The sequence below is a fragment of the Pithys albifrons genome, chromosome 11, assembly GCF_047495875.1.
Source record: "Pithys albifrons albifrons isolate INPA30051 chromosome 11, PitAlb_v1, whole genome shotgun sequence".
NCBI lineage: Eukaryota > Metazoa > Chordata > Aves > Passeriformes > Thamnophilidae > Pithys > Pithys albifrons.
This window is the reverse complement of record NC_092468.1, coordinates 15,363,263-15,388,956: the sequence shown is the minus strand read 5'-3', so window position 1 is coordinate 15,388,956 and position 25,694 is coordinate 15,363,263. Positions and strand designations below refer to the sequence as shown.

Here is a 25,694-nt window from a genome sequence, read left to right as displayed (position 1 = left end):
ACCACTAAAGGATAGTGTTGGCACAAGTGAGAAGGTCCTGCTATTCATGGTCACTGGGAGGGTGGTGGTGACCTGGGATGCTAAGGGTCTGTCTCCACCACAGCTTTAAGAACAAGGCTGGGCACTGCTGTTCTCACTCCCCTGGATGTACTGAGGACCTGCTGGAATGAGGTTTTTCCTCCAATATGTGGGCTGTTTTTTTGCTTTTTTCTCTGCTGGGTTTTTAATAACATCTACCTGGACAGACTGCTGGATGGTTAACGCTGATGACTCCTTGGAGGTAAGAGTAGGGTGAGGAGAGCCTGATCACCAAAACCAGTATGTCCTAGAGAGTTTGGTTCCTGGTGTCATTGTTCCACTCTCATGTACTTTTCCCCTGTTGTACCGGATGAAAGTGGATGAAAACTAAATTAATTACTGTGGCAAGAGCGGAAGAAAAGTGGTATTTTGTGTAATTCTCTTTACTAGACTTTGTTATCCAGACTTTGCTTTCACTTAATAAGTTCAGGAAAAGTCTACAGGCTCTAGGTTTAAATGCATATGAACTTGAACACAGTTATCCTGTGCCTTCAGCCTGCATGAATATTTTGGAGATGTTTCTAGTTCTGTCAGTCAGACTTCCTGGTGGAAACATCCACTGTATACAGCTGTGCTCTTTGTCTTTTTCTTAATAGCCACTGAGCTACAGGACTAGCAGAAATTTAAGGGGACCATGGAGTCTCAGTATCTTCTTTAACTTATGTGGACAATAGCACTCTCATCTTAGAGAAAGGTGTAGGCAAAAGTAAATTGCGCACAAGGGAGATGATTGCTGCTTACATGCAAGGTGTACCCCAAAGACTCCAGGCCCAAAATCATCACTGTTTCTCTGTCACTCAGTAAGGCAAACTTGTAGTTTTCTTCCCAGCACAGCCATCTATTTCTGTACATTTAAGGGCTGCACTTCCGCAGTGTGGCGATTTACTCTATGGCAAATTGGATACTTTATGCAGTGAAGATGAAACACTTTCCAAGACAAAAAGTTTGGTTGAATATATCAGGATGAAACTTTCTATCTTGTATTCAGCATAGGAAACCAGAAGAGCCCCTCTGTAGTCAGTGGTTGCAATGCAGCGTTTAGACACATCACTTGAAGTGGTGAATTATCCACGGAAAGAAGGATAAAACTGATTCCAAGAAAAACACTTCTTTTTTTTTTTCCCCCTCTATTCCACAATAAATCTTGGTAATCTGACTTTGAGTCCCACCCTGAAAGGTGGTTGTAGATGCTGAGGTGGTCACAGATCCAATGCAGTGCAATTGCTGATGGTCAGCATGTCTGCTCAGTGAACCTCTTTACAGGCAAAATAGTGTGTACCCGGTGATGCTGGATAGGATATCACTTTTCATTTGGGAGCTACTTCCGATTCCTCTCAGGTAGATGTGAATTGTCTGTGGTCAGATGAAGATAGCAGTGTGTTCGAAAAAGCCAAGAGAATCTGACTGTGAGGAAAATCAGAAGAGGGAAACCCAGCTACCGAGCAAAGTGAGTCCAGGAAAGAACCGGTCTGCTACCCTGAGGCTGTGTAACCTTGTCTTCTTGGCACAAAGGCACCTGCTGATGGGCCGTCCGAAGTGCTCCATTAACACCCAGTTTGGTTATTAGCAGCCACTATTCTCACATTCCTGTTCTGAGTGTGAATACTAAATAATGGAGCAAAATGCCCCCAGCCTTAATACCTGACCACTGATCTCTTAAAGACTCTAAATGACTCACTGCCTCTCAAAATAGGGGAATGCAGGTAGACTGTCCATGGTCAGAAAGGCCACGGAGTACACAATGGCTCCTGTTTTCAGCTGGAAAAAGGGTAAAACTCCAGGAGAAGGGAAGTCCATCCTCCAGCGGCTGTAGCTGCTGGTTCTTGGCTGGTTCCTTGTCTTTGACCCTGGTCCCCAGCAGGTGGGAAGGATGAAGCTCTCACTGTGGTCCCACTGGAGAGGAACAACCTGGGAGGAAGAGTCCAGGGAGCACCGGGAGCAGCCACCTCCAGAGGGGCTGCAGTTGCCCCGACCAGAAACCACAGGCAGCCTCCCCTTCAGAAACAACAGGTTACAGCCACACAGAAAGTGGTTTAAGCTGGTGACTCCCTGTGAAGCATCAAGACAAGGCTGGGTAAATTTTTCCAGTAGTTTGTACTGGAAAAAGCCCATAATCTGTTTCCCAATGAGCATTGTATTGTGTACACGGTCCCTCCCTGTTACAGGTGGATTATAAATATTACTACTACTGTTAAATGCTGCCTATTTTACTCTTGAGCTGGGCTTGTAATCGTCATATGTTGGCACCTTCTCACAGTGTGGTGAAACATTGTGACTAACATTGTTCACATGTTTGTCTTCTCCACTTTCCCCAGAAGGAGGAGTGTGTGCTTGTTCTGTAATTTTTTTTGTGTGAGAATTATTTTAATATTAATTATACATTATGAATAGGATGTAATTATATATATTACAGTAATTATGCCATTCATGTTTTACATGCATACTTGTGTTAGGGAAAGCAGGTCGTGGCAATGTATTTCGTAATCAGAGTGGGAGATGAGATGCTTCGCTGTGATGTTTAACTGCTCAGGGAGTCCTTGGCTGGCCCCAGGGAAGCTGGAGCAGATTTGCTATCGAGGGCGAGAGGTGGTGGGGAATTAGTGGTTCCAACATGGTTCATGGGTCTAGCCATGGGACTGAGAAATCCATAACCCCACATGATGCCCCATCCAGCCCTGGCCCCTCTCCCCTTTACAGTAGCGAGTTTCCATGTGCCTGAAGATCTGTGCTGTCAGCATGAAGGGAAATGCCCAGCAGTGGTTTGGGTGCAGATTACAACCAGAAGGACCAATGGTACACAAAAAAAAAAAAAAAACCAGAGAGGAGAAAAAGCTGGTCAGGGAAGTTACAAGGCAGATAACAGAAACCAGACTAGCTCAGCAGTGGCTCAGGGCAGCCACAGGTTCCCACTCCAACATCTGTTCCCATCCCTCCTGCGCTAGGCAATGAGACATTTACCCCTGGATGCTCTCAGGCTGCATGTAGCTGGGCTGATTCTACTTTGCCCATGCTCGGTGCTAGCAGGGGTAGGTGACAGCTGAAACATCCCAACAAATGCAAAACATCAAGTTTTGTTAGTCTGGGAAGGGGGTTATTTCACAAGCTAGACCATGATCATAATTGTTGTGCCTTAAGATCTCTGTTTTGCTTGGAGGCTGACAAAGCTTGAAATCCTGTTAGTTTCTTTATAAGTAATTTAGAGGAATATGCTGCTTGTAAGATTTGAAAAAACAATACTAACGTGAGCAGGTGAGGAAGTAACTAGTATTATTAGCTGAATACAAAGTAGCATGAATAAGCCTATGGTGGTTTGGGATGAACATCAAATTATATGAATGTAAGTGGAACAAAATGTAATTTAATAAAAATATCCTAATTTGAAGCACAGCCTGAACAGTAGTGAGTTAAGACAGGAGAGGAGCTGCAGCTGCATTGAGTGCCACAGTTTAAACACATCTAATGTGAATATGGCAAATTGTTTAACATGATACTGTTCTCTTGAAGAACACAGAATCAATGAAATCAGGTTTTTTTGCCACTGCTTCTCAGTTTTTTGTGACATTTTTCATTAATCATGCCCTGAAATTCTCAGAAATTTTAAGTACTTTTCATCTTCATGAACCGAAATGTGTAGTTTGTTTTCATTCAGATATAAATAGTATGTCTTTTGCCAGTCTGAAGTAGCGAGTCATTTTTACTTACCTTTGATGCACAGAGCAGTATCACAGAGGAGTTGAACTCTTTGGCTCAGACATTGTATTAGGGAGAAAATATTGCAGTTGGCTACAGACTTCAATACATCCTGAATTAGACTTTATTAAGTGGTTGAGATATGTTATTATCTGCTTTGTGATTTACACGGTGCAAGAAAAATTAATTTATTGCATCATCCAAGCAAGCCTGGTCTCCTTCCCCTGCATGAAACTCATTTGATGGAAGTTTCTCCTTCCATTAACTGCAGCAGGTGGTGCTGGCAGCAGTGGGCAGGCTGGAGTCCAAAGCTGCACCAGCATTAGCTCTGCTCCTTGTATGAGCAATTCCAGGAATGTTTTAGAGGTACTTGTTGCCATATTTGCAATGGTAATGAAAATACCTCCTGTATTAAAGTGATTTATGGAAGGCTGGGCTGGGAATGGTATCTACAGCTTCAGGACAGTGGAGACTATTAGTGATGATGCTACTGCAATGTCTACCCCAATCTGAATGTCTCAGTGATGACTGTGGCTTGGGCACGCGTGGTCCCATAGCTGGCAGCACACCTGGAGCCCCAGGGCCAGGACCAGCACTGGCTGCCTCTCATTTTCCAGCCAGTGTTTACAGATGAGTCATTTGGAGGCAGCACTCCACAGGTGTCTGCAGAGGGACTCACATCCACACCTCTACTTTGAACTCCTTTCCCACTCTCTGAGCTGCTCCTTCTTATCAAGAGAATGGTGTAAGGGAAGCATGGGCAACAAATTCTCAGGTCATCTGGTCCATAGCCCCGCCCAGATCAGACTAGACAAGCACTTGGCAAGGAGTGATCAAACTTGCTCTTGGATCTCTCTGGTCAGCCACCCACCAGCTCTTCCCAGAAATTTTCTTCAGAATTTTTATGTTTACCAATAGGCAAGGTTTGGGGTTTTTTTCCCTAATGTCTAGTCTGAGTTTCTTTTCCTCTAGGGTAAACACATTCGTAGGTACACATAAAACATTGTAATACTGTCTTTTTCTCTATCCTGTTATTTTCTCTCTTTTTCAGGCTGAACACTCTGGTTTGCCATTGATGTAACTGGACCAGGATTTCTGTTGAAGGGCTAAAGTGACCATCTGTTGTGTTGGTGAATGTTTAATTTTTATCTTCTTAATCCACAGGTGAGTACAAAATGCCGTGGCTTATGGTGGGAATGTGTCACAAATGTTTTTGATGGGATCCAAACCTGTGATGAGTACGACTCCATCTATGCTGAGCACTCTGGTACGTAAGAGTCAAAGATGTTTCTGCAGGTGGTGGGGACACCTGAGTGTAGACTGAAAGAGTATCTGTTCTACACAGTGACAGATCATTAAAGGCATGTTTCTTTCCTTAGTGAGGTATTACTCCCAGGGCAAGATGGGGAAAGCCTCATCCCAGAAAAAAAATGTTCCTGTGGGATCTGACCCCATTACCCCCTACATTTCTATTCCTCTGCTTTTGTCCTGCAGTAAAGCTAGTGCTGACCCGAGCCATGATGATCACAGCAGATATCCTGGCAGGATTTGGATTTCTCTTCCTTGTCCTGGGATTGGACTGTGTGAAATTCCTTCCGGATGAGCCACTCATCAAGCTGCGCATCTGCCTGGTGTCTGGAGTTATGCTTCTCATTGCAGGTATTCCCCCACTGTGCCCCTCATTCTGCAGAAAATCCTTTAAAAAAGTTGGGAAGTACTAAAGCCTTCTCTTATTTTGGGAAGAGAGGCTGGTGATTTTCTGTATGGTAAACATAGGTGAGGAATCTTTTTTTGATTTATTTGTACCATATAACTTGCTCTGTTCACCACCTGCCCCTAACAGCACATAGTGGAGTTTATCTGCTTTCACTTCATGTATTGACCAGGTGACTTGACTCTTGAGTTGACTGATCTCCATTTACTGTTGTTTTACTGTGAAGCAGTTGGCCTTGTTGATAAATCAAAGACAGCTAATTGCTGAAGGGCTAGACAGTTCTGGCATGCTGGTTTGGTTCCTGGCTCAGTCACAGACTGTGTGACCTTGGGCAAGTCACTTAGCCCCAGATCTCTGCAGCTGATGTCTAATAAAAGGATAATAATATGTCTGTCTCTCCTAGGTGATAAATACCTGACTGGCTGAGGTGCTTTGCTGTTACAGCTAGTGGGAGAATTTTAAATGCAAAATTAAATATCCGACTGGGTACCAAATAATTTCATTTGACTTCATGCCAATATCAAGCAGCTACCTCTCCTTCAGCATAAGCAGATTTAATTCATAACTCGCCCTGGCCACTGGGAGCACATGTAAAACACTTTGAGAGGTTCTTTTAAACATCTTCCACTCAATTCTCAAAGTCTGTGTGAAAAACAACATCAATATTCTGAAAATCAGAACAGATTAGAAAATTAAACTCCGGAAGCAACTTTACAAGAAGTTGGTAAACAAGCTGAGAAGGGAGCTTTCTGCCTTTTGCTGCAGAAACCTGAGTGCTGCCAGCTGGCACTGGTGGTGTGTGTAGTGCCAAGTTGTGAGGTGCAGCCTCTGCCTGACGGCACTGCGGCTGGTGTCAGCAGGAGCCAGGGTGAATCCACTAAAGGCTGAGGCTCAACAGGGGCTAAAACCTGCCATTGGAGGAAGGTCTTTCTATCCTGAAGTCTAGCCCAGCAGACAGCAGGTGTAGGTTCAGATTTTATGTTTGTTGTCTCCTCGTGGTCCATCTGAGAACTCTGTGTGGCACCTCGCTCCTGTCCTGCAGGTCTCCCAGGCATTACTGGCTCAGTGTGGTACGCTGTTGATGTCTACGTGGAGCGCTCCTCTCTGGTCTTCCACAACGTGTTTCTGGGCATTCAGTACAAGTTTGGCTGGTCGTGCTGGCTTGGCATGGCAGGGTCACTTGGCTGTTTCTTATCCGGGTCCCTGCTCACCTGCTGCATGTATCTCTTTAGAGGTGAGGAAGCATGGCATGGCTGAAGCACAGTTCAGAGAGAGTCATCACTCTAGGTGTGCTACAGGTGCACAGGGTGGGGAAAGTCCTTCAGGGACGTCCTTTGGGATCATTACTTGTCCCCAGTAGCAATATTTTTGGCTGTAAAATGGGAATAGTTGTAGTTAGGAAGCTCTAGAAAGCAAACCAAGGTCTTCAGGTAGGAGCTGAAGTGTAAGCACAACATAAAATGTGTTGTTATTATGTCATATATTAGAATGCAACTTTCTCTGAATTATGAAGCTTTGCAGCCGAAAGTCACCAAGCACACATTAGCAGTTCCTATTTCTTTCCCTGTGCCTCACAGAGACCAGCTCTGGAAGACTCCATCCTGCTTACTCCTTGAGGAAAGGCTATTCTTCAGCTGCAACTGTTGTAACAAATGTGCATTTGCCATCTTCACAAACAGCCACTGCCAAAATGTATGCTGTGGACACGAGAGTGTAAGGAGGAGGTAAGTGCTCCAGAAAGAGTTCTGCTTTTATTTATAGTGGATTGCACAGAGACCCAAGCTCCTCTGGTTTTGATACAGATGCAGTTTCAAGGATCTACTGTATGATACGATGTTTGCATTATGAGAGCTTCAAAAAAGCCTTCCTTCAAGAAAGTAACCTCTGAGAAGATCTTGCTTTAGGGAATCCTGTTGTCTTGAGTGCTGAGGCTGCTTGCATGGACCGGAATAACCAACAGAAGCTCTTCAGGATCTGTCTCAACACTATTGGTACAAGTGAGATAAATCATCCATTCCCGAATCAGACCACGGTGTTCTACATGAAGATCCTCAGACGGCAAGATGGATCTGTTCCATGTCTAGCAACATGTCAACAGAGTGTACATAGCAGAAAATACTGGCAAAGAGAGGGACTGACTGGCCAACATTTGGACCCTGTGCACCCAGCATGGGGGTCTGCCTCTCTTACAGGCAGCTGGAGAGTTCTTCAGAAGATAAGAGCTGTGTTAAATGTCTGACCCTCTCTTTGGTCCATGAGCCTCTGCACTGAGAAAACACTGCAAATCCAGATGCATTCTTCCCTGAAAAATAGAATCCTTCTCAGTCAGTGTTAAAACGTACATTACAAATGCTCTAAACTCACTGAGATCTGGAGATTGCCAGCTGCATTCTGCTTAGTAAAAACACTGCTTGGACAAAGTGAGTGAAGATCCAAAATCTTACCTTGTCCATGACAATATGTCTATATTAGCTAGAAACTAGGATAAGTTATAGTAAAATATATTGTCCCTTTCTATCAAAAGATATTTAAATCCAGTTCAGGACTGCTGTCTCCTACTGCAATCCATGCTGCCATAGTTTGGATGAGGCTGGAGCATCAGCCAGGTCTTCACTACAGTGGGTGAGAAAAAACCCAGTGTAGTTTAATATGTCCCCTAAAGATGGATGTGCAAGTTCTTCCATGCCTTTAATGGAAAGAGAAGTTGAGACAGAAGTATTTTTCAGGGTTGGTAGGAACTGTCCAAATTCAGTACGATGGGCACCACAACATAATCTCATGGGCACTAGAGGTTGAGAAAAGGCTTTCAGCACAGAGGTATGTCTGCTGTGAGGCAGTAGAGAAACAACCGTGGAGCTTCAGCAGGGTGTGCACATCTGAAGGTACTGAGGCACCACCAGGGGCAGGCTTCCTTCATGGACTGCTTGGTGGGGAGACTGGGTTTTCTCCCAGACAGTATGAAGTGAAACCTTAGGTTATGTGGGCCAGAGAGAGATGGGGTAGCTGGGAGTGGAGTGGGCTGTGTTCCAAATAACACCTCTGATAGCCCCTGTGATGGAAAATGAAGGGCTGAGTCCTCTGATGGTTTATCCTGGAAGCAGCATCTTGTGCTACAGCACAGAACTAATCAGCATTGTTAAAATATAACCCAATCCTTACGTGGCTCCTAGTGAAGAAGAACTCAGGCCCTGGAACAGATAGGACAACATCAGGTCTGTATGGCTCTACCACAGGCTCAAGCAGCTCCACAAAGCTCAAATCATAACGTAGCCACCTCAGCAAGAGCCCTAGAGGCAGCACTGCTGCCCAGGCGAGGGAGGTTAGTGCCTACAGAGTTCATGCTGCTGTGGTTGGCAGATGTTTATGCTAGTCCAACATAAAGCAGGTTATTGCCAGCAGATGAGCTGTATTGAACAGATGTAAACACAGTAGGGGAAGTGATGGAGGCTTTTTTACAACGTCCTGGGAAACAAGGAATACAAGAGTTATGAGTGATGTGATGAACTCAGAGATTATACCAAGAATGCACAAAGAGATCGGAAGGTGACAGGAATTTCTGGCTGTTATTGCAGGAAGCTGCATCCAAGAGCTTGTTTGGATTTTTTTTAACTTTTTCACAGTCATGTCAGAAATGTGTTTGCAGTGGGATTTGGGGACAGGAGAGCTGACGCTGCTGATATGCTCTGCCTGGGCAGGGAAGCTCTGGGAACGTTTTTGGGTCTGGGTCCTGGGCTGTGCCTCTGTTCCCCTTCTCCTTCAGGAACACACTCGGAAGGAGATAGAGGATGAACAAACCCTAAAGGCAGAGCTGTGCTCAGTGACTGCTCCACTGCCCACATCCCTCCTCCTGCCCAGAAAGGAAAATGCTCCCTCAACCTCCCTGAGGGAGGAGAGATGCTGCAGTGCCACAAGCATCCTCAGCCCAACTCACCCAGCACAGACATGCTCCTGGGCAGGACATCATCAGTTGGACCAAAATCCTCAATCAAAACCTTCCCAGCTTGTACAGCCAGCACATTATTCCTCCCCATAAATACTCAGGGACACCTGCCAGCCTCTTGTTGCTGTTTTCAATAGTTTTATCTGAGCATGAAGATTTTTTCTTGCTGCAAAGATTTATTCCTTTTTTAGCAAAGGAGAAATGTAGATGTAATTTGAGATCTCAGGACATTGATTTCTCCTGTTCAGTAGTTGAGGAGAATTCTGGGCCTTTGTCCTAAAGGTCTTCATCTTGATTTAAAGTGGAGGGAGCTGTTTTGTGACTTGCAACGTGTGGGCTGCACCAGGCAGTGACTCAGTGGGCACTTCGGGGTTGAATGCCTATGCCTTCATCAGCCCAGTGCTACACTGCTTCATTATTCAGATTCTGCTGACGGTCTATTTGATGTTTTGATCAGCTGTTAATATTTAATTGTTAATACCTGTTTGATTTAATACTCACACTGGTTTCATGATTGCAGGATTCACTCCTCATTAGCTCATTACCATGCCACCATGCATATCCATTTTAGTTTAGTTGTTTATTTATTAGCAAGAAACCTCCCAGAAAGCACACAGGAATATTTTTTCTTTCAAAATCACAACCAGTCCCTAGGGCTAAAGACATACAGGTGAGCTCAGTTATTAAGGTATTTCCTTAATACCAACCTACATTCCATTCAACAGTAGTTGACTAGGAATGACAGTAGACTGGGTTTTCCCTTCCTGATGGCCACTGATGGCTCACCAAGGCTTTTTGCTCAATTGCAATTTCCAGCTGAGGCCCAACATTTAATCCTTCAGTTTCAACAGCTTTTTAGGTTTCTCCAGATTTTCACTAACTTCCAAGGAGTATTTTTATGTGTTTGGACATCTCAGTCTTCATTTCCCAGGGCACAGGGAGAGTCAGGGACTTAGCTGAGAGCTGGGACTTGCACCTTTCCTCCCTGCTGTACCTGCCCCAGGGTGTCTCCTTGAACTGGGGTGCCCTGCTGTCCTCTTTACTGGCAACATGCAGATTGGTGCAGTCTGCCAGGGATCCAGTTGATTGAAGGTTATGGAAGACAGTGAAATGTTGTAGGTAAGCTCTTTGCTAAGTTGATTTCATGCTTCACATATAGGCATTGATTTCCCATTTGGATACAGAGAAGTGAGACAGATAATAAAGCAATGACATCTGCAATGGCTGTCCTTTTCTGCATCCAGCATTGCTTCCTCTCACTGCCTCAATCAGTTTGGCTCATAAGGTCTTTTAATAACTCTGGCTGTAATTAGGCTCACTCTTATTGTGACCTTGTGAACTAGGCTATCTCCTACTTCAGCTGCATGAATGTTTCCCAAGATATGGATTTCCTGCTATTCACAAACATTGCCATGTGATTTTGTTGTGAATTTAGTAGATCTGAACAATTATTTCCAGTAGACAGGAATGTTCAGAATTCTGCTTTTCTTACATATAGTAACATCAGTGAGATATAATAAAAGTCATTGCCTTTGAGTGTTGTGCCTCTCTAATGCACATCCAAGTATTGCCCAGAAAGGTGTTTTGCCAAGTGACCTGCTTTGACTTTTGTGAGGGAAATCACTGCTCTGCTGCAAGGACACACAGAAGGCAGCAGCACAAACAGAATGAGCCCTTGGGTAAGGAGAAGTGATTTTGGAGGCTGTCCAGACCCCTGCTGGTAGCTACAGACCTCGGACACCAATGTGCACCTACAGCAATGGCTCTTTGACAGCCATAGACTTTATCTCAGCTTAGACACATCTACTTAAAGTAATTTTATAAACTTTCCAAGAGAGAAAAGTAAAATTCCAGCAAGAAAGTGAGGTTTTCTGTCTCAGCTGGGGCTGGACTCCTACAGTTTGCTCTTGATCGCCTGTTAGATATTGTGGGCAAGTGATTAATGACCGAAATACCCTGTCCAATTCTGTTACAGGGAGCAGAGAACAATTTTCTCCCAGTAGGTCCCGGGTTTCTGCTGTAAGATGCCCTTGAGCTAGGAAGGCAACAGCCAGAACTGTGCCATCTAGTGACCAGAAGAGAGCCAGCATCTGTCCCTGGCCCTGTCCTTATCCTCCCTGCGCAAAAGTCTTAAAACCATGATGCAGAATCCTTAGATGACAAAAACCCCCAAGAAACCAATAGATTAATGAGCATATGAATTATTTTCCATTCTTTCATGTGTGACTCTCTTGGCATTCCAGACTGATGCCCTGTTATGGCTCAGCTGCTTTTGGATTTGTTCTATTTAGCCTGAGAGCCAGTTTATGACTTTATGTGCAGAGGTTTATGACTCTTAATGTGCAGAGGTGAAAGTCCAGCCATGTGCCTCACCACATTCCTTTTGTCTTTTGCTTCCAGATGGTCACCAAGCAATTAGCTCCTCTGCACTGCTCCCATTTTCCCCTCTCAAGGCTTGCCGACAATAAGCTTCTGCACAAATACATCTGCCTTCTACTGTTTTCTAGTTTTTTAGAGTCGTTTGCCATTTCTTCTCAAAGTTGGCAGGAAGTATAAGTCAGAGGATGAGTGGCAGCTGGAGAGTTGCAGCAGAACAAGTGCTTTCCAAAGTGGACCCTATTCCTAAGGTGACAAATTATAAGGGAATTGCTCATCTTTCCTCACAGTTCTGGATACATCAGCCGAACTTCATTAACTGCCCTCATTAAGGGATGAGTGCTTACAAAAACATAAATTACCAGGCAAAATCTCTGCTTTTATAAGAATGGGAACACAGGTCTGAAGAAACCTTGTGCATTCTGCTGGAGCACCCATGAGTAAGGGGGCAAGCTGAGAGAAGCAGCTTTCATAGGGAAGGATTGGTCCGTGAGGGCACCCCAAATACATTTGTACAAGGAAGGAACACATTCTCTTCCTGATCATTTCAATGATCAGGAAGCAAGGACCAGGGAACTGTCCACTGAGCCCTTCTTTGGGGTACTCTCCTCCACCTTAAGCCAGCAGCAAGGTTAGTTTATGTCCACCCCATAGCAACCCTACACTTTTTTGTAGATGCCCCCTAGCCTTCAGCAGTTTTGGGGAGCTCCTGTGACTCCTGTCATGTTGCACAGGTACCACAACACACAGGTTTTCCCATGTTAGTGATTCCAGGTGGAGGCTGATTTTCTGTCAGCCATTAGCTTATTTTACTATAAGACACTTGTCACAATTGTAATGGAATAATTTGATTCCTTTGATGCATAATTAAAACACCTCAACACTTGAATGCACACTAGTAGCCGGGAAACAAACCTGTTTCCACAAATGTTTCTCGCTTGCCCTCTGTTGGGTGGCTGGGGAAGGATTTATGGCCTCGGGAATGACTGGTCCTTGTAAAAGATGCAGAGCTATGGAGGCATTGAAACCAGAGCAGTCCTTGCTTGTTAGCCTCTCTACCCACCTGGTTAGAAGGTGACATTCAATGAAAATAAAAGCAGCAATTTATTTAGAGCCAAGCAATTAATAAGCAGGAGGTGGTAATGTTTTATGCAGCACACAATGCAGACAACCTGTGGAGTTCACTGACATGAAGGGGTCACCGAAGCAAATGCAGTGTGTAGGTGGGAAGCAAGTGACGGCTGATTTAATGCCCACTAACAGGCTATGCAAGCTGAAGTGACAAACATAATCAAATCTCATGCTTCAGGGAGTAAATTGAAAGGGTTGAGTAGTGAAAGCAGTTACATATATAAAAGGTCTGATCCTGAGAGGTGCTGATTACCTGCAATTCTCACTAACTTCAGCCAGGAAAAGGACACTCAGGAGTTCCTTGACTTCTCCCCTGGCTCAGTCTGTACTTGCTAATTTTCCTTATTAATAAAACCAGTAATATTTTAGCCTGCTGGCACAAACTTTCATTTGGCTACAGCAACATTAATTTCCTTTCACACAAGAGTCAAACATTAAAGCTGCTTCTAAAATAAGATTTTAGAGAGAAAATTTGCAGTAGTGCTGGCAAGGAATTTTCTCTCAAAATATGCTGTAATTATTTATTTAGCAAACATATATAACATAGAATCATTATGAGACTATGTGAGCACTTCATATCTCTGAGTAAATTTATCTACTCAGTTTCCTTCCTGAGCATGGGAACTGGTACTATCCTTGCTCTACAGGTAGGGAGTTGCTCCATGCCAGTCTGTGGGCATCCATTAATCTTTTGGGGTACTAATCCAAGATGGACCCAGCTGCCCAATTTGCCTGTGAACTCATGGCTCCATGGACAAGCAGTACATGATGTTGCACCTAACTTTTGCAACAAGAGGGGTCGTCTGCCTTTGCCACTGAGAGAGCAGAGGCAGAGAGGTCAGGCAGCTGGAATTCAGCCTGCCCATGTCAAACAAATCTTTGCTTTCATCTGGAATCTAGCTAAAGGGGAAATTCAGCATCTTTCCTCAGTAATTTGAGAACTAGTTAGACTAATACCTCCTAGGAATGACTTATGTAGAGGTAATCCTGCTTGGGCATAAGGCAGTCTGGTTGGCTTCTTAAAGTATTTTTCCATCCTGTCTGCAGTGATCACCTCAAAGAAAATGACATTCTTTATCCTAATAGATTTCTATTAGGTATTAAATACCTAAGCCCCTAATTCATGTCCTAATTAATTTCAGGGGTGAATTCCACATGTGTCCTGAGTAATTCAAAGCCTGTTGGTCTGCAATGCTAGGCAAGAGTAGCTGAGGACAGCTACCATGAAACTAAGAACAGCTCAGATGAGCAAACTCACTTTTTTTTTCTGTGCTCTGTAGCCAACTCTTGCCGCTGCTACTACTCATAATCCCTGTTTCTTGTTTTCTCTTCCCTGGCCATAACTTTGCTGCCTTATTTCACTAGACAAATCTGATATGCTGTGCTAAATATTTTAAATGTGGCAAACGATCCTTCATCACAGAGTGGCATGATTGCATTTCAATGTATTAGAACAACATGACTTTGCCAAAGGGTGTTTCTTGGCACTGCACAGAGTGAAGGAGGCAGCCCAAGCCTGAGAAGCAACTATCAAGTCATTTATCAACATTTGGTCCTAAAACACATGGGCTTGCACCAGCTCAAGCAGCCCGAGAGAGATAAATCTGGAGGTTGAGCCAGAAACCCCAAATACAGACAGGTCTTTGAGGAAGCTGTTTGAAATCCAGAGCCATCAAAATGTCAAGCTGAGCTCCTATGACAGATCCAACAGATGCTTTTGGCATTTATTCTGTTGTATTTAGTCTCCTTTTCTAGGTTCAGATGAAATATGTGCTGCTTTTCAGTCTTTCGGCTAACCTGTGGAAAGGGCTGATTTGATCTCACACTCCTGTAGCATGATGGAAGATCTTTGAAGAGCCACATGGAATCACTGAAGGACATGTGGTGTCTAGAGATTGTTTTCCTTCATAACCTCCTCATAGGATGGAGGCAATTCACTTCCCCCAAGGCTGAGCTGTAGGTCAGAAGAAGTGGACGTCTCCACAGTCATGCAGGGGCTCAAAGATCCAGAGAACGGGCACTGAGATGCTTCACTTGCTGGGGAAAAAGCAAAGTCAAAATCATACAGCAGACAGACATGAAGAGCAGGTGTCGGGGTGAGAGGGTGAGTCTGGGAGGAGCTGCCAAACCACTTGGAAACAAGAAAGGCACGGATGTAATTTTTTGGGTGTAGCATCATAAAGCCTTTCACCACAAACTCCAGATATAAGAAGTCAGGACAGAGGAATATGGGTGGGTTTGGGATGGGTCCTCCCTGTGGAGACACTGTCCATGACCACCCAGAAAGCAGGTAGTACATTCAATACATTCTCTGCGAAGGGCTTAGCCTAAAGACAGAATTATATTTATTTTTCTGATGCTGCTGCTGACCATACTCCTGGTCAGTTATGGGTGCTACACATAGTCACTATAGCTCAGTCCTCAACAGTCTGGGTGCTCCTGGGGGAATGCTGAGGGTGGCTACCACAATGAATAGCATCTACCAGGACAAACATTTGACAGATCCCAGGGTGTATCAGCCAGTTCAGCTGCCTACTAGGGTGGCTCAAGTTAGACCAGTGCAATCTTGCCTGAATGAGAAATGCAGGACACATGCTGGAAAGGGCTGCCTGACCTCAGTGCCTATGTCTGAATGTTGGGTCTCACTGTGCCCAGCACTGAGGAGAAAATCCCACACAACTCCAGTGTCAGCCTGGCCAAGCTCCAGGTATGCACCTTTGGGACACATGGATACACTGGGACAGCACCAAGTTCAGCTGAATGTGTGACTGGGGAAAAGTGGATGTGGCTTCAGCCTTCCAGTCCATAGCCTGAAACATGTCCTGAAGATGCCTGAACCAGGCACCCCACTGTTCCCCAGAAACACGGCCCAGCTCCCACTCAAGCCTGGACATCTCTTACTGTGTTATGGATGGTCCACAGAAAGCCAACCAGGGCCTGCAGAACCTTGCAGCAGAAAGGGACAGGACTAACCACAAAATGTATCTGAGCTGCTGAGGGCAAAGACGGCCAGGGTGCCCTGGTGGGAGAGGCAGCTCCTCTGTTTCATCCAGCACTTCAGGCAGCAGCAGATCCCACAGAACAGGAGCAATGCCAGGCAAAACAACATCAGGAACCTAAGGCAGAGGCAGCAGGGGAGGAACAGTACCATTACCATCTGTGGGCAGCACCAACAGATGGCTGCATGTCTTCAAATTAACATATTCATTAACATCTTTTGCAAATAGCCATTAAATGTTGCAGTTTCCCCACCAGCATACCGGACATGATCAAAGTCTTCAGAAACCTATGTCTCAGGCCTGAGTGCTCAGCAACAAGTGCTGGCTGGAAATTCAAACATTTCTCCCTGAAATCATCCATCCTTTTTTCCCAGCTCAGTTGTCAGTACACAGCAAAAAGGATATGGATAAATGATTCCCATTAGTTTGTAAAGACGGAACACAGGGACAGCCCAGGAGCAATGATCTCTAGCTATCAATCTCTTTTAGTGCCTTTCTCTATATATCCATCAAAGAATATTATTTGCCAGTGTTTTCCCTCTAAAGCAGTTCTGAAACTTACCACACATACCAGCTGCTCAAATTTTCATTGCTCTGTCCAATGCACCTAAAAAGGGAAAAATAAAAGGGACTTTCAGTCCAGTGTGAGAGAACTGTACCCACTCCGACACATGTACCAACACAAAGAAAAGCATCATCAGCAAGTAGAAGATTGAGAAGTTTTGCTCCGTCAGGGGAGCCCTATTAAAATTTTCTCTATGCAGATGGGAGCAGATGCAGATGATGTACCAAGAGGAGTAAAACTGGTTTGTCTTTCAACATTGGCACCTGCCACCAGCATTCTTGCTGAAAACCCGAAAGGTTGCCAGCCTCCACTTCCTATTTAGAAAAATCCCTCTAAATGTCCCTTTACTTAAAGTCCTCATTCGTCTGCTGTGCTGGTGTGCCAGACAGGAACACAGCATCCCTGAACGAGCCCGGGATGAGGGCAGCCGCGAGTGAGAGAATGAAGCCACACTCACCTCTCGCCAAGCTCACAGTTCGACTCAGAATCTGCTAACTGAAAACACACATGTAAATTAGAGAGGGCAGATATGTGCTGTTTTTCACAACCTGACAGTATAATTATTGTTCTTACAGTGGGAAGTCAGAGAGAAAGAGCCATAAAGGTGCTGGTCCTGCAGGGTTGAAAACCAGACCTCTCCCTAGGAATCCTAGGGCTGAGCTCTTGCCTCTGTGGGTCTCTGCTCTGAGCCAGCTCATATTGAAACCAGCAGATAACCTCTCTGAGAGCTCAGTAAATTCAATAGTTTGCAGATGAAAGTTAGGCCAAGGAGAAAGCATTCCTTTTGATGTGAAAGAGGGAAAAACAAGAGCAGGGAAGAACCCGCTGGAATTAGAGATCCATTTACTGAACTGGGCTTTGCTATTCAGAAACGTCTTCTTAAAATGTCCCATGACCAAATTCTTGATCTGTGGTTCATTTTCCAGCAGCAAATTGTGAATGCACCTGTAAATTGGAGCTGTTTTGACCAGACATGCTGTACCCAGCATTTTCTTGTTTTCAGATAACAGTGGTGCATCATTCCCAGAGTCAGGTTTCAGGTATTGCAAATATGTGAACCTGAAACTTGTTTTTCAGGTGTATTTTCTACTCTCTGATCAAGCAAGTTTATTTTTACAAGCCTTGTTGATCTTAGCCTCGATTTCAGATTATCTGGGAAAAAAGTAACAAGAGTGGTCCATCAGTATAATTGAATAGTAGAATTCAATAGAGTTTTTGGCTGACTGGTGTTAAGTGTAACAGTTGCTCAACATTGCTACAAAAAAGATCAGATCAGGTATAAAAGTGCAATAACACTGGGAAGCAGAATGAACAAGATAGAAAAATTTAGATTTATTTATTGGAAAAAAGTGTTAGAATGTAATTTGTAAATCATTAGTTTGGATTTCCCTCTGTGTATATCCAAAACATGTAGAGATTTCTGACTTTCTGTGAGTCTAACTGGAAAGCTCAGTTCTGAATTATAAATTTGTATCAAATATGTATAATTGAGAGATCTCATTTTACATTTCTAATTAACAGGATTTCTGTGTAGTAATTTTGTTATGCAAAGCTTGTGCCACTGTAAACAGCAAGAAATCCCCCCACAAATCTCTCGAATGGGTCTGATCCTGTGTGCACGCTGCCTTTCCCTCCCTAGTTTCACCAGAGATCTTTAGGCATAGTAAGTCTTCCATACAAAGTTCTAGCTATGACATTTCATGAGTGGTTGAAACACAAATGAGGAATAGAGAAAAAGACAGAAGCTTCAGCTCTTCCAGATGTGTCCTTTTAAAACTGAGCTAATTTGCCATGTCACACATGCACCCTGGTGCAGAATATTTTAATTCTTTTTTTTTTTTTTTTTTGCACTTCAGCTGATTATTAAAATAACAGGTCAAAAGCAGGTAGCTGATTGCTATGATTATATGTACCCTGAGTATTCTTCATGGCTGGATGACATCCTCTGGACTCTCTTTTATCACCCTTCAAACTACCTCAGCAGAACACCTTAGCGTAGTTAAACTGCAGCAAAGTGCATCTGCTCTGAGGCAGTAATCTGTCAGAGCAGCCAAACACCCACCCATGCTGCTGAAGCCCCAAGCTCTTCCACTTCAATAGCCATAGACAGAATAAAAGATTAAGGCAGTCATGTTTTCTCTGCATTAATTGGAATTGTTGTGAGCATTAAATCTTCCCCACATTCATCAGATCCTCAAAAAAACCCTTCACAAAGAAAAGTACATTCCATAAAAGTTGAACTATTCCACCCACAAAATCCCTAAAATCAGCTTGGTCCTAGTGAAGGGTTTGGTTACCTGGAAGAAGGTTAAACACAGAACTCCAGTTCCTGTGACCCATGAAGTGAAACTCAAAGCTTCAGATCTCCACATTACTAGTGCAAGAAACTTTGGAAGAACTTTGTTTGCAGCAGTGTTTTACTCTCTGTAATCTGGTGCCTTTAAAACTTCTCTGAGCACATGGTGCCTCCAGCCAGAGAATACGTTACCCAATTGCTTCCTGAGCTTCAGAAATTACCGCTAACCAGGGAGCGAATTTGGGTTTGCATGGACACAAACAGCTACTACCAGTTAAAGGAACACTAGTTTAAGGTCAGCACCTTGCAGTTGTTTCAGTATTTTCATAGCTGTTCACAAATTCCTGCTGCTGAAGCTTAGTTCCATATTAACCCATAGCTGCATTTACCAGGATCTGCTACAAATAAAGAGTCACTGGAGTCCTTACAACTTTTATTACATGCTGCCTTCAGCTGGAATACTGGCATTACAGAAAAAGCACAGCTACTTCCAATCATGTCCCATGTCTACCACCTCAGATGTGCACCAAGGATGAAGTAAACCCTTCCCAGTCTGAGGCAACCACCACCAGCACCCTTACTGCTCTTACACAGCTGCAAGGGTTTGGTTTGCTAGGAAAACACAGCTGAAAAAGCAGAACCTCCCCAATGAGTCTCACAAGGGACACAATTTCATCATGCATTGGTCTTTTCATAAGGACTGATTAGATTCCTATAGATATATTCAGCTGATGTGGTTACACAAGGATAGGAGGGGGTTTGCACCATAGCTCTCATCCCCTCAGAACAGACAATCCTGGTTTGTTCAGCAGTCAGTAATAGGTTGTCACTGGAGTTTACAGCCCGTGGCTGAAATGCACCATTAACTACAGTTCTTCCAGATTTAACACAAAGGGTGTTGCCATGAATATGTTTAGTCGTCACTCCAGAGTTAAGCATTATGTTGTGATGCCATTACTTCCATAATGATTGACAAAGCTGAGCTGCTCTTGAGATGTACCTCTGTGTCTTTGCTTCAGCTAAAAGGTCAAGAAGTCTAACCAGCTGTGATATACATACTCAATTCAGTTTGTAATTTATGTTCAAGTTTTGCATAAACCCATGCCAAGCCCTGGTGTTCCTAAATGCTGACTTTCAGCTCAGTATTAATGAGAGGCGAGCCTCTGAAAGAATGTCCTCTGAGAAAGCATCTCATGATGTGATATCAATTTTCTGAACATGTTGTCCTGCTTCGGACCAATCCTTTTCAGTGTTGTTCAACAGTACATTGCCAAACCAATTTCTTAGCTGTTTCCTTAAAAGAAAAAGCTCCTCCAGTATAAAAATGTGCACAGCCTTGCTGGGAACTGTGTAACTCTTACAATTTCAGGCTTCAAAGAGATCATCCATCATTGAACTAATTTCAGATTTCTTCCTCTCACAATTACTTCCCTAGCACCAGTACCCAGGGTACTTCCAATTCAGAGCTACCAAATGGATCATCCCCAGTATTTTGGGGGGCAGGTACCTCATTGAGCTCCCAGTACTGAAAAATAATACATAGCATCTGTTCTGGGGCTATTTCTAGAAGAAAAGGGAAAGGATTGAATTATGCCACTGCTCAGCTTCCTGGCCTCAAGGCAAACTTTGATGTTTTCTGCTGGTTGGTCCAATACAGAGGTTTCAAATGATGATGGCAATTTATGAAGCCTGTCCCTGAATTCTCTGTAATGATGTCAAGAGGAGAGAGTAGGCTTAAAGGAGGTCTGTGAATAGCCCAGTCTTTTGCTTCAGGCGTGATCCCAATATTGAAAAGAGCTGCTGCTTCAGCAGGAAAACTCTTCCTGATCAGCTGAGCAGCTTGAATACATGAATGTCGTAAAGAGCCCCAGCACTTGCTCTAAGGCAGTCAGAACTGGTCACTAAGATCCCAGAGGAGCTCTGCACTGAAATTCACAGGGGGCTGTGACCTTTCCTGCCACTCCCTGCCTGCTGCGGCACCACTGCCTTTGGGGTTTTGCAAAACTGAGAGACTCACCTTGGGGTAGCTCTGTCTCCAAGGTCTAGCTGCAGTCTGAGGAATTTTTTCTAGGCTTTTTTCATCTCCCCATGAGGAGATATATGCACACATATAGACATACATGCATAAAGATAACCTCTCCTCCTTTCTCTACTGCTCACTGGATGAAAAGTTTAGTAATTCTTCCCTCCTCATTTATATCCACTTCATCTGTGGACTTGGTAGGCTGCTCCCTGATAGGTTTTAACTCGTGGCCATTACATTAACATTCTGTTATTTCCTCATCACCTTATGTCGTTGCTAGGTGACAAATGCATCTCCCAGGCAGCAACGGGGACTACTGTAACATACAGCAATTTATGACTGTCCATTATCTCTTTGCTTAATGTGACCACTCCTTTCAACGGGAGAAAGATGTGCAGTTCTAGGATCATCCAAAGGGTGACTTTTAGAGTTGTCACCTCCACTGGGGGAGGCTCTTGCTGTGCTTCATGAAAGGCATAAGAGGGGATGCAAGATTGGGAGACAGAAGGAATTTTGGAGTAGCTGATTTACCTTGTCAAGTCTGACAGGGTCAAGGTTGGATTAGGGGTCTGAATTTCAGGAGCTGAGCTCCAACTTGTATTTATGTGCATTAGAAGTGATAGCCTTTGCTTGCTTGAGAATCACACAATTCATTTCAGACATACTTTTGGACTAAGTCAAAGTTTGAGGAAATGCACTGGGACCCACTGGATTTTGGTGAGAGTGGGAGGCAATTCATTGGCAAACAGGAGCCCTCACAGAGCCCCTGGCAGCCTGCAAGCACAACTAGCGGTTTAAACCTGTTCAAAGCTCTTCCTTAGCTGCCTTCAGAGCATTTGGTGGCTGCTGGTGATGACTTTGGGGAAAGCAATCACCTTCCCAAGCTATGACCAGCCTCCCAGTACAGTCCAGAATGAGACTGCAAAAGATTTTTTCAGAAAGCAAAAAAGGATAGTGGTAGGAGGAGAGGGGGGACAGACACAGAGAAGGACATGAAACAGAATGGAGAATGTGCAGAGATGTGATGTGGAAAGCAGACAAGGAACAGCAGGGCAGCCCTGCTCTCTACATTAAGGTATATCGACAAGAGTTAACTAAGCATGCGTTGGATTTTTTATGCTGCAGTGTTTTCACATCACCACCACTAGGAATTCCTCTTCCAGTTCAAGGCAACTGGGATCTCTCCCCTCCCTACTTGACTTCACCACCATGGCAGTCTCAGCTGCATCCTTGGCACCTAGGCTCAGCCAGGCTGCCATCATCCCTTCTGGCCTGTCTTGGGAAGACTCAAGGTGTGTAAATTCAGTTTAGCCCAAGAGAAAAGCAGGATAACAGGGAGGACTGAGGACTGAGCATTGCCTCTCTGCAACAGGAGAACTAAAGCATCTTCGGTGTCATCCTCACTAAACAAAAGCTGCAAGGAGCTGCTCACTCCCCATGCACACACACTGAGATGACTAAATCTTGTGCTGGGGAGAGCTATTTGAGCTAATGGCCGATGCTGGCACAGAAACAAATGGGAGCCATGAATAAATTGAGGCTGGAAATGCAAAGAAGGTTCACCATCCGGAGCAGTGAGGTTTAGCAGCAGCTTGTCCGTGGGAAGAGTGTGGGCATGAAACCAAATGGCTCCTGGGATGCAAGTCTTTGAGCTCCCACAGGAGATGTAACCACTTTTAACAGGACTTGCTGACCCAGGGAGCCCTTTCCCCCCATGGAACCATCCCAGTTGGTCCTTAGATCCTCAAACCCATCCACATGCCCAGGAGTCAGTTAACATGACCTCAGGCTAGAGTGAGTAAGGAAGGATGAACACTTTAAAACAAGCCCTGGTAGAGCTGGCACAGCCCGTTGTATTTCAAAAGGATTATATGAGTTGCTGCTCACTGATGAATACGGCCCTTTGTGAGCCTGTGTGGGGGACGTGCTGCACAGGAGGAAGGAAAGTCTCGGGCACTGATTTAAATGAATGCAAACAAGGATAACATTGTTCTACTGCATCCTCCCCAGAAGCAAGGCTTCAGAGGTCACCCCTCAGATCTGAGGCAACTGCAGCTACCTCATAGGTTTGGATGGTCCAGAGAGCCCTTTCGTCTGTTTTGGTGTATCAGTAGGAAAAATCCAGCAGAGAAAGGCTGAAGTCCTTTGCCTGTCAGAAAGGAATCTACTTTAGGTTAGCCATTTGTAAGAGATTTCTCCTATACATGCATGCATATCCCAGACTGAGAACTACAGAAAACTGTCTTCAGTACATAGGTGTTTATACATTCATGGGAAGTCAAAACTTTAAAAATATCCAAAGCATAAGGTCCACTGAAGAGTTTTGAGAAATTGCTGTGAATTGTCCAAATACTGCTGTTCCCACCCTGTAATGAACATTTGAAATAAATAGTGGCAACTGAAATATTAAGCTCATATGAAAGGAATTAGGTAGGAGCTTTCTCATTCTGGAATCACAGCAACTTTTGGAAGTGCATCTTTCTAGCAAGCATCTTGTGTATGCTGATGACTTCAGTACTGCTCTCATCATTAAATATAGAAATCAGTGTGTAGTGTTTTCCCGAGAGCTGTGTTGTGGTGGGGTAGGAGGAAGTTGAAAGAATGTAGAGAAGTAAGGGTTTTTTCTTTCCCCTGTAAGTTGAGGGTTTTCAAAAAACTAAAGTTGGATCCTAAAAAGGAATGTGCCAAAATAACAGGATTTTTGGGCTAAGCCTAGCAGTTATTTGGTTTAATGGGAGAATTCAGAGCTCAGAACTATATTTTAAGATCTACTTTATCTAAGGAATAAATGGTAGTTGGGCTTCTTTTATTTCTGGCTTAGATATAAGTACATGAGATAATTCCCAGCCCTATCATTGACTTCCCAAATACCTATGAACTTCTGTGTATTACAGCCCACCTGAAAAAAAGAGCTTAAGAGACCTTTCATCTCACAATCTCTCTAGATACCACTGGACCTCCCACAGAGATGTCAGAAATCAGTTCAAAGGGCTGGATAACCCTTGGGACTTGAGGAACAGAAAAGCAGAATTAAGGATAAAGCTGATAAAATTAAAAGCAGCTTGAATAAAGAGAAAGATGAAGCATACCAGCAATACAAAGTAATCATCAGCAGAATTTTTTCCCTTTTGGTTTTCTAATGTGAAATTGAAGCTGATTACAACTACTTGAACCCTGAAGCTTGCTGCTGTTTCTTTGTGCTCAAACAGGTCCTCTTACCTCTAATCAGTTAAAATTGTATGTGTATTTTAATCATTAGAAATTACAGTTGGCTGTTAATACTTTTTTGTAATTTCTTTTTTTTTTTTTTTTTTGTTATTCTGTTGCCAGGAGCTAAAAAAATTACAGTTAAAAAAATAAAATCCTTTAGTATTTTAATCCCTGTAATTTACTTAGCTGCTGGATATAAAAAGACAAAAGGCGAATAAATTGCTTGAAAGCTTCATTTTTCCCCTGCCTTTGAGTTACTGATATCACATTGGACACCACATGGGAGGTTTTGGCTGAGAAATTAGCATTAGGCTATCTGGCACATCCTGAAACATATTTTCAAGTCAGTTTTCCAGACAGAACCATTTAGCAATGAGTGCTGAAATACACCACTCTGCCAGTCATTATATCAGCTGGTACATGTGCTACTTCACCAAGAAACCCTGTGGTCCAGGGGTTAGCTCTGCAAGAGGGACCACATGGGCACAGGGACATGTACATGTCTCCTGGTGCCTCCTGCAACATTCAGACTCCAGGCACCAAAGGCTTCACATCCTGTGTCCTTAAGTGGGGACTTCTGCTAAGATTTCAGCCTAAAGCTTCCTCAAATTATCCAAATACCTATTGACTCATCTCTAGCTGACTGCTTACCATCCTACCCTGCACCTTGAGTTCTTTCCAATTGCCCTTTCTGTTTTTATTTTGAATTGTTGGAGGCCTCAGCTGCAGCCTGTCCACTGCCAAGCACCCGCAGCACATCTGGGCTCCATCCAGGGAAGGACAGTGATTTCAGACTCTCTTTTCTTGCAGGCAGAGTCAGTTCAGAACAGGCTGCAGCCATAGACCTGTGTACCCAGAATTAGTGAGGGCTGATACCAGCACTTATGGATTCAAGAAATATGGCATCTGCAGGCTGCCCTCCAACTTTCCTCTTGTGAAAGGTAAAAAGTCAAATTCTCTGCCTGAGAACACGGTGAGCTAATGCTTAGGGTGAGATGGTGAGTACCCACCTGCCTTGTCCTCACCAAGCCTGCTGTAGCAGTGTATCTGGGATCAGGGTAGAGATGAGACAATGAGGCTCCTCTAGGGTTTGCTTCCCCTCCCCATCAGAGTCCTGTAGCACAGCCAGGCTGCCCTCCAGCCACCCAGTTCAGCTCACCTCCTCTCCAGGCTGGTGCCAGGCTGAGAAACAATGTCTGGAAGACCAGATGAAAAGCTTTCATCTTCCTCCCTGCTCTGCAGGAGTTTGCTGCACATATAAACAGAGAGAGATATGGGGGATGCTTCCAGGGCAGACAGGGATTGCAAATAAGACCACGCAAGAGGAATGCTTAGCATAGCCTCTTCTCCCCCTCAACAGCTTTACCATTTTACTTAATCTCCCACTTTTACATCTTCCCCGACAATATAACTGAAGAACACACTTCTGTTTATAATTTCAATATAAACAGTCAGGCATCGCACACTTCTTTAATTCACACTTTGTTTTTGCTCTGACTTCTGCTTCTGCTCCCTCAATTTCCCTCTGGCCAAGCAGCATTGTCCTAGCAACATGAATCTTCCAAGCTCATCTCCCCTCCCTAGAAACCTGCTCAAATTCACCAGAAAGCCTTACCTTATCCTGAAGCAAGTTTTTATAACCCCTCCATCTCCCACAGGTCTTTGCAGCTCT

General features: G+C 44.1%; 2 protein-coding genes across 3 annotated transcripts; one reads left to right on the top strand and one right to left on the bottom strand.

The window, feature by feature from the left end:
* Positions 1-10: 10 nt before the first annotated feature.
* Positions 11-23,821, top strand: CLDN16 (claudin 16). Of its 2 annotated transcripts, none has more exons than XM_071566682.1 (6): positions 11-280; positions 4,933-5,035; positions 5,263-5,427; positions 6,525-6,716; positions 7,060-7,206; positions 23,758-23,821. In XM_071566682.1, the coding sequence occupies exons 1-5, from the start codon at positions 167-169 to the stop codon at positions 7,197-7,199; spliced, it is 714 nt and encodes a 237-aa protein (XP_071422783.1). In that variant the 5' UTR covers positions 11-166; the 3' UTR covers positions 7,200-7,206; positions 23,758-23,821. The 2 variants fall into 2 exon arrangements, with proteins under 2 accessions (XP_071422783.1, XP_071422782.1); XM_071566681.1 differs by lacking the exon at positions 23,758-23,821 and adding an exon at positions 7,285-11,411.
* TMEM207 (transmembrane protein 207) lies at positions 12,342-19,020 on the bottom strand. The gene is made up of 5 exons (XM_071566683.1): positions 18,791-19,020; positions 16,951-16,988; positions 16,491-16,535; positions 15,903-16,045; positions 12,342-14,966 (listed from the first exon to the last, which is right to left on the bottom strand). The coding sequence occupies exons 1-5, from the start codon at positions 18,863-18,865 to the stop codon at positions 14,818-14,820; spliced, it is 450 nt and encodes a 149-aa protein (XP_071422784.1). The 5' UTR covers positions 18,866-19,020; the 3' UTR covers positions 12,342-14,817.
* Positions 23,822-25,694: the final 1,873 nt, after the last annotated feature.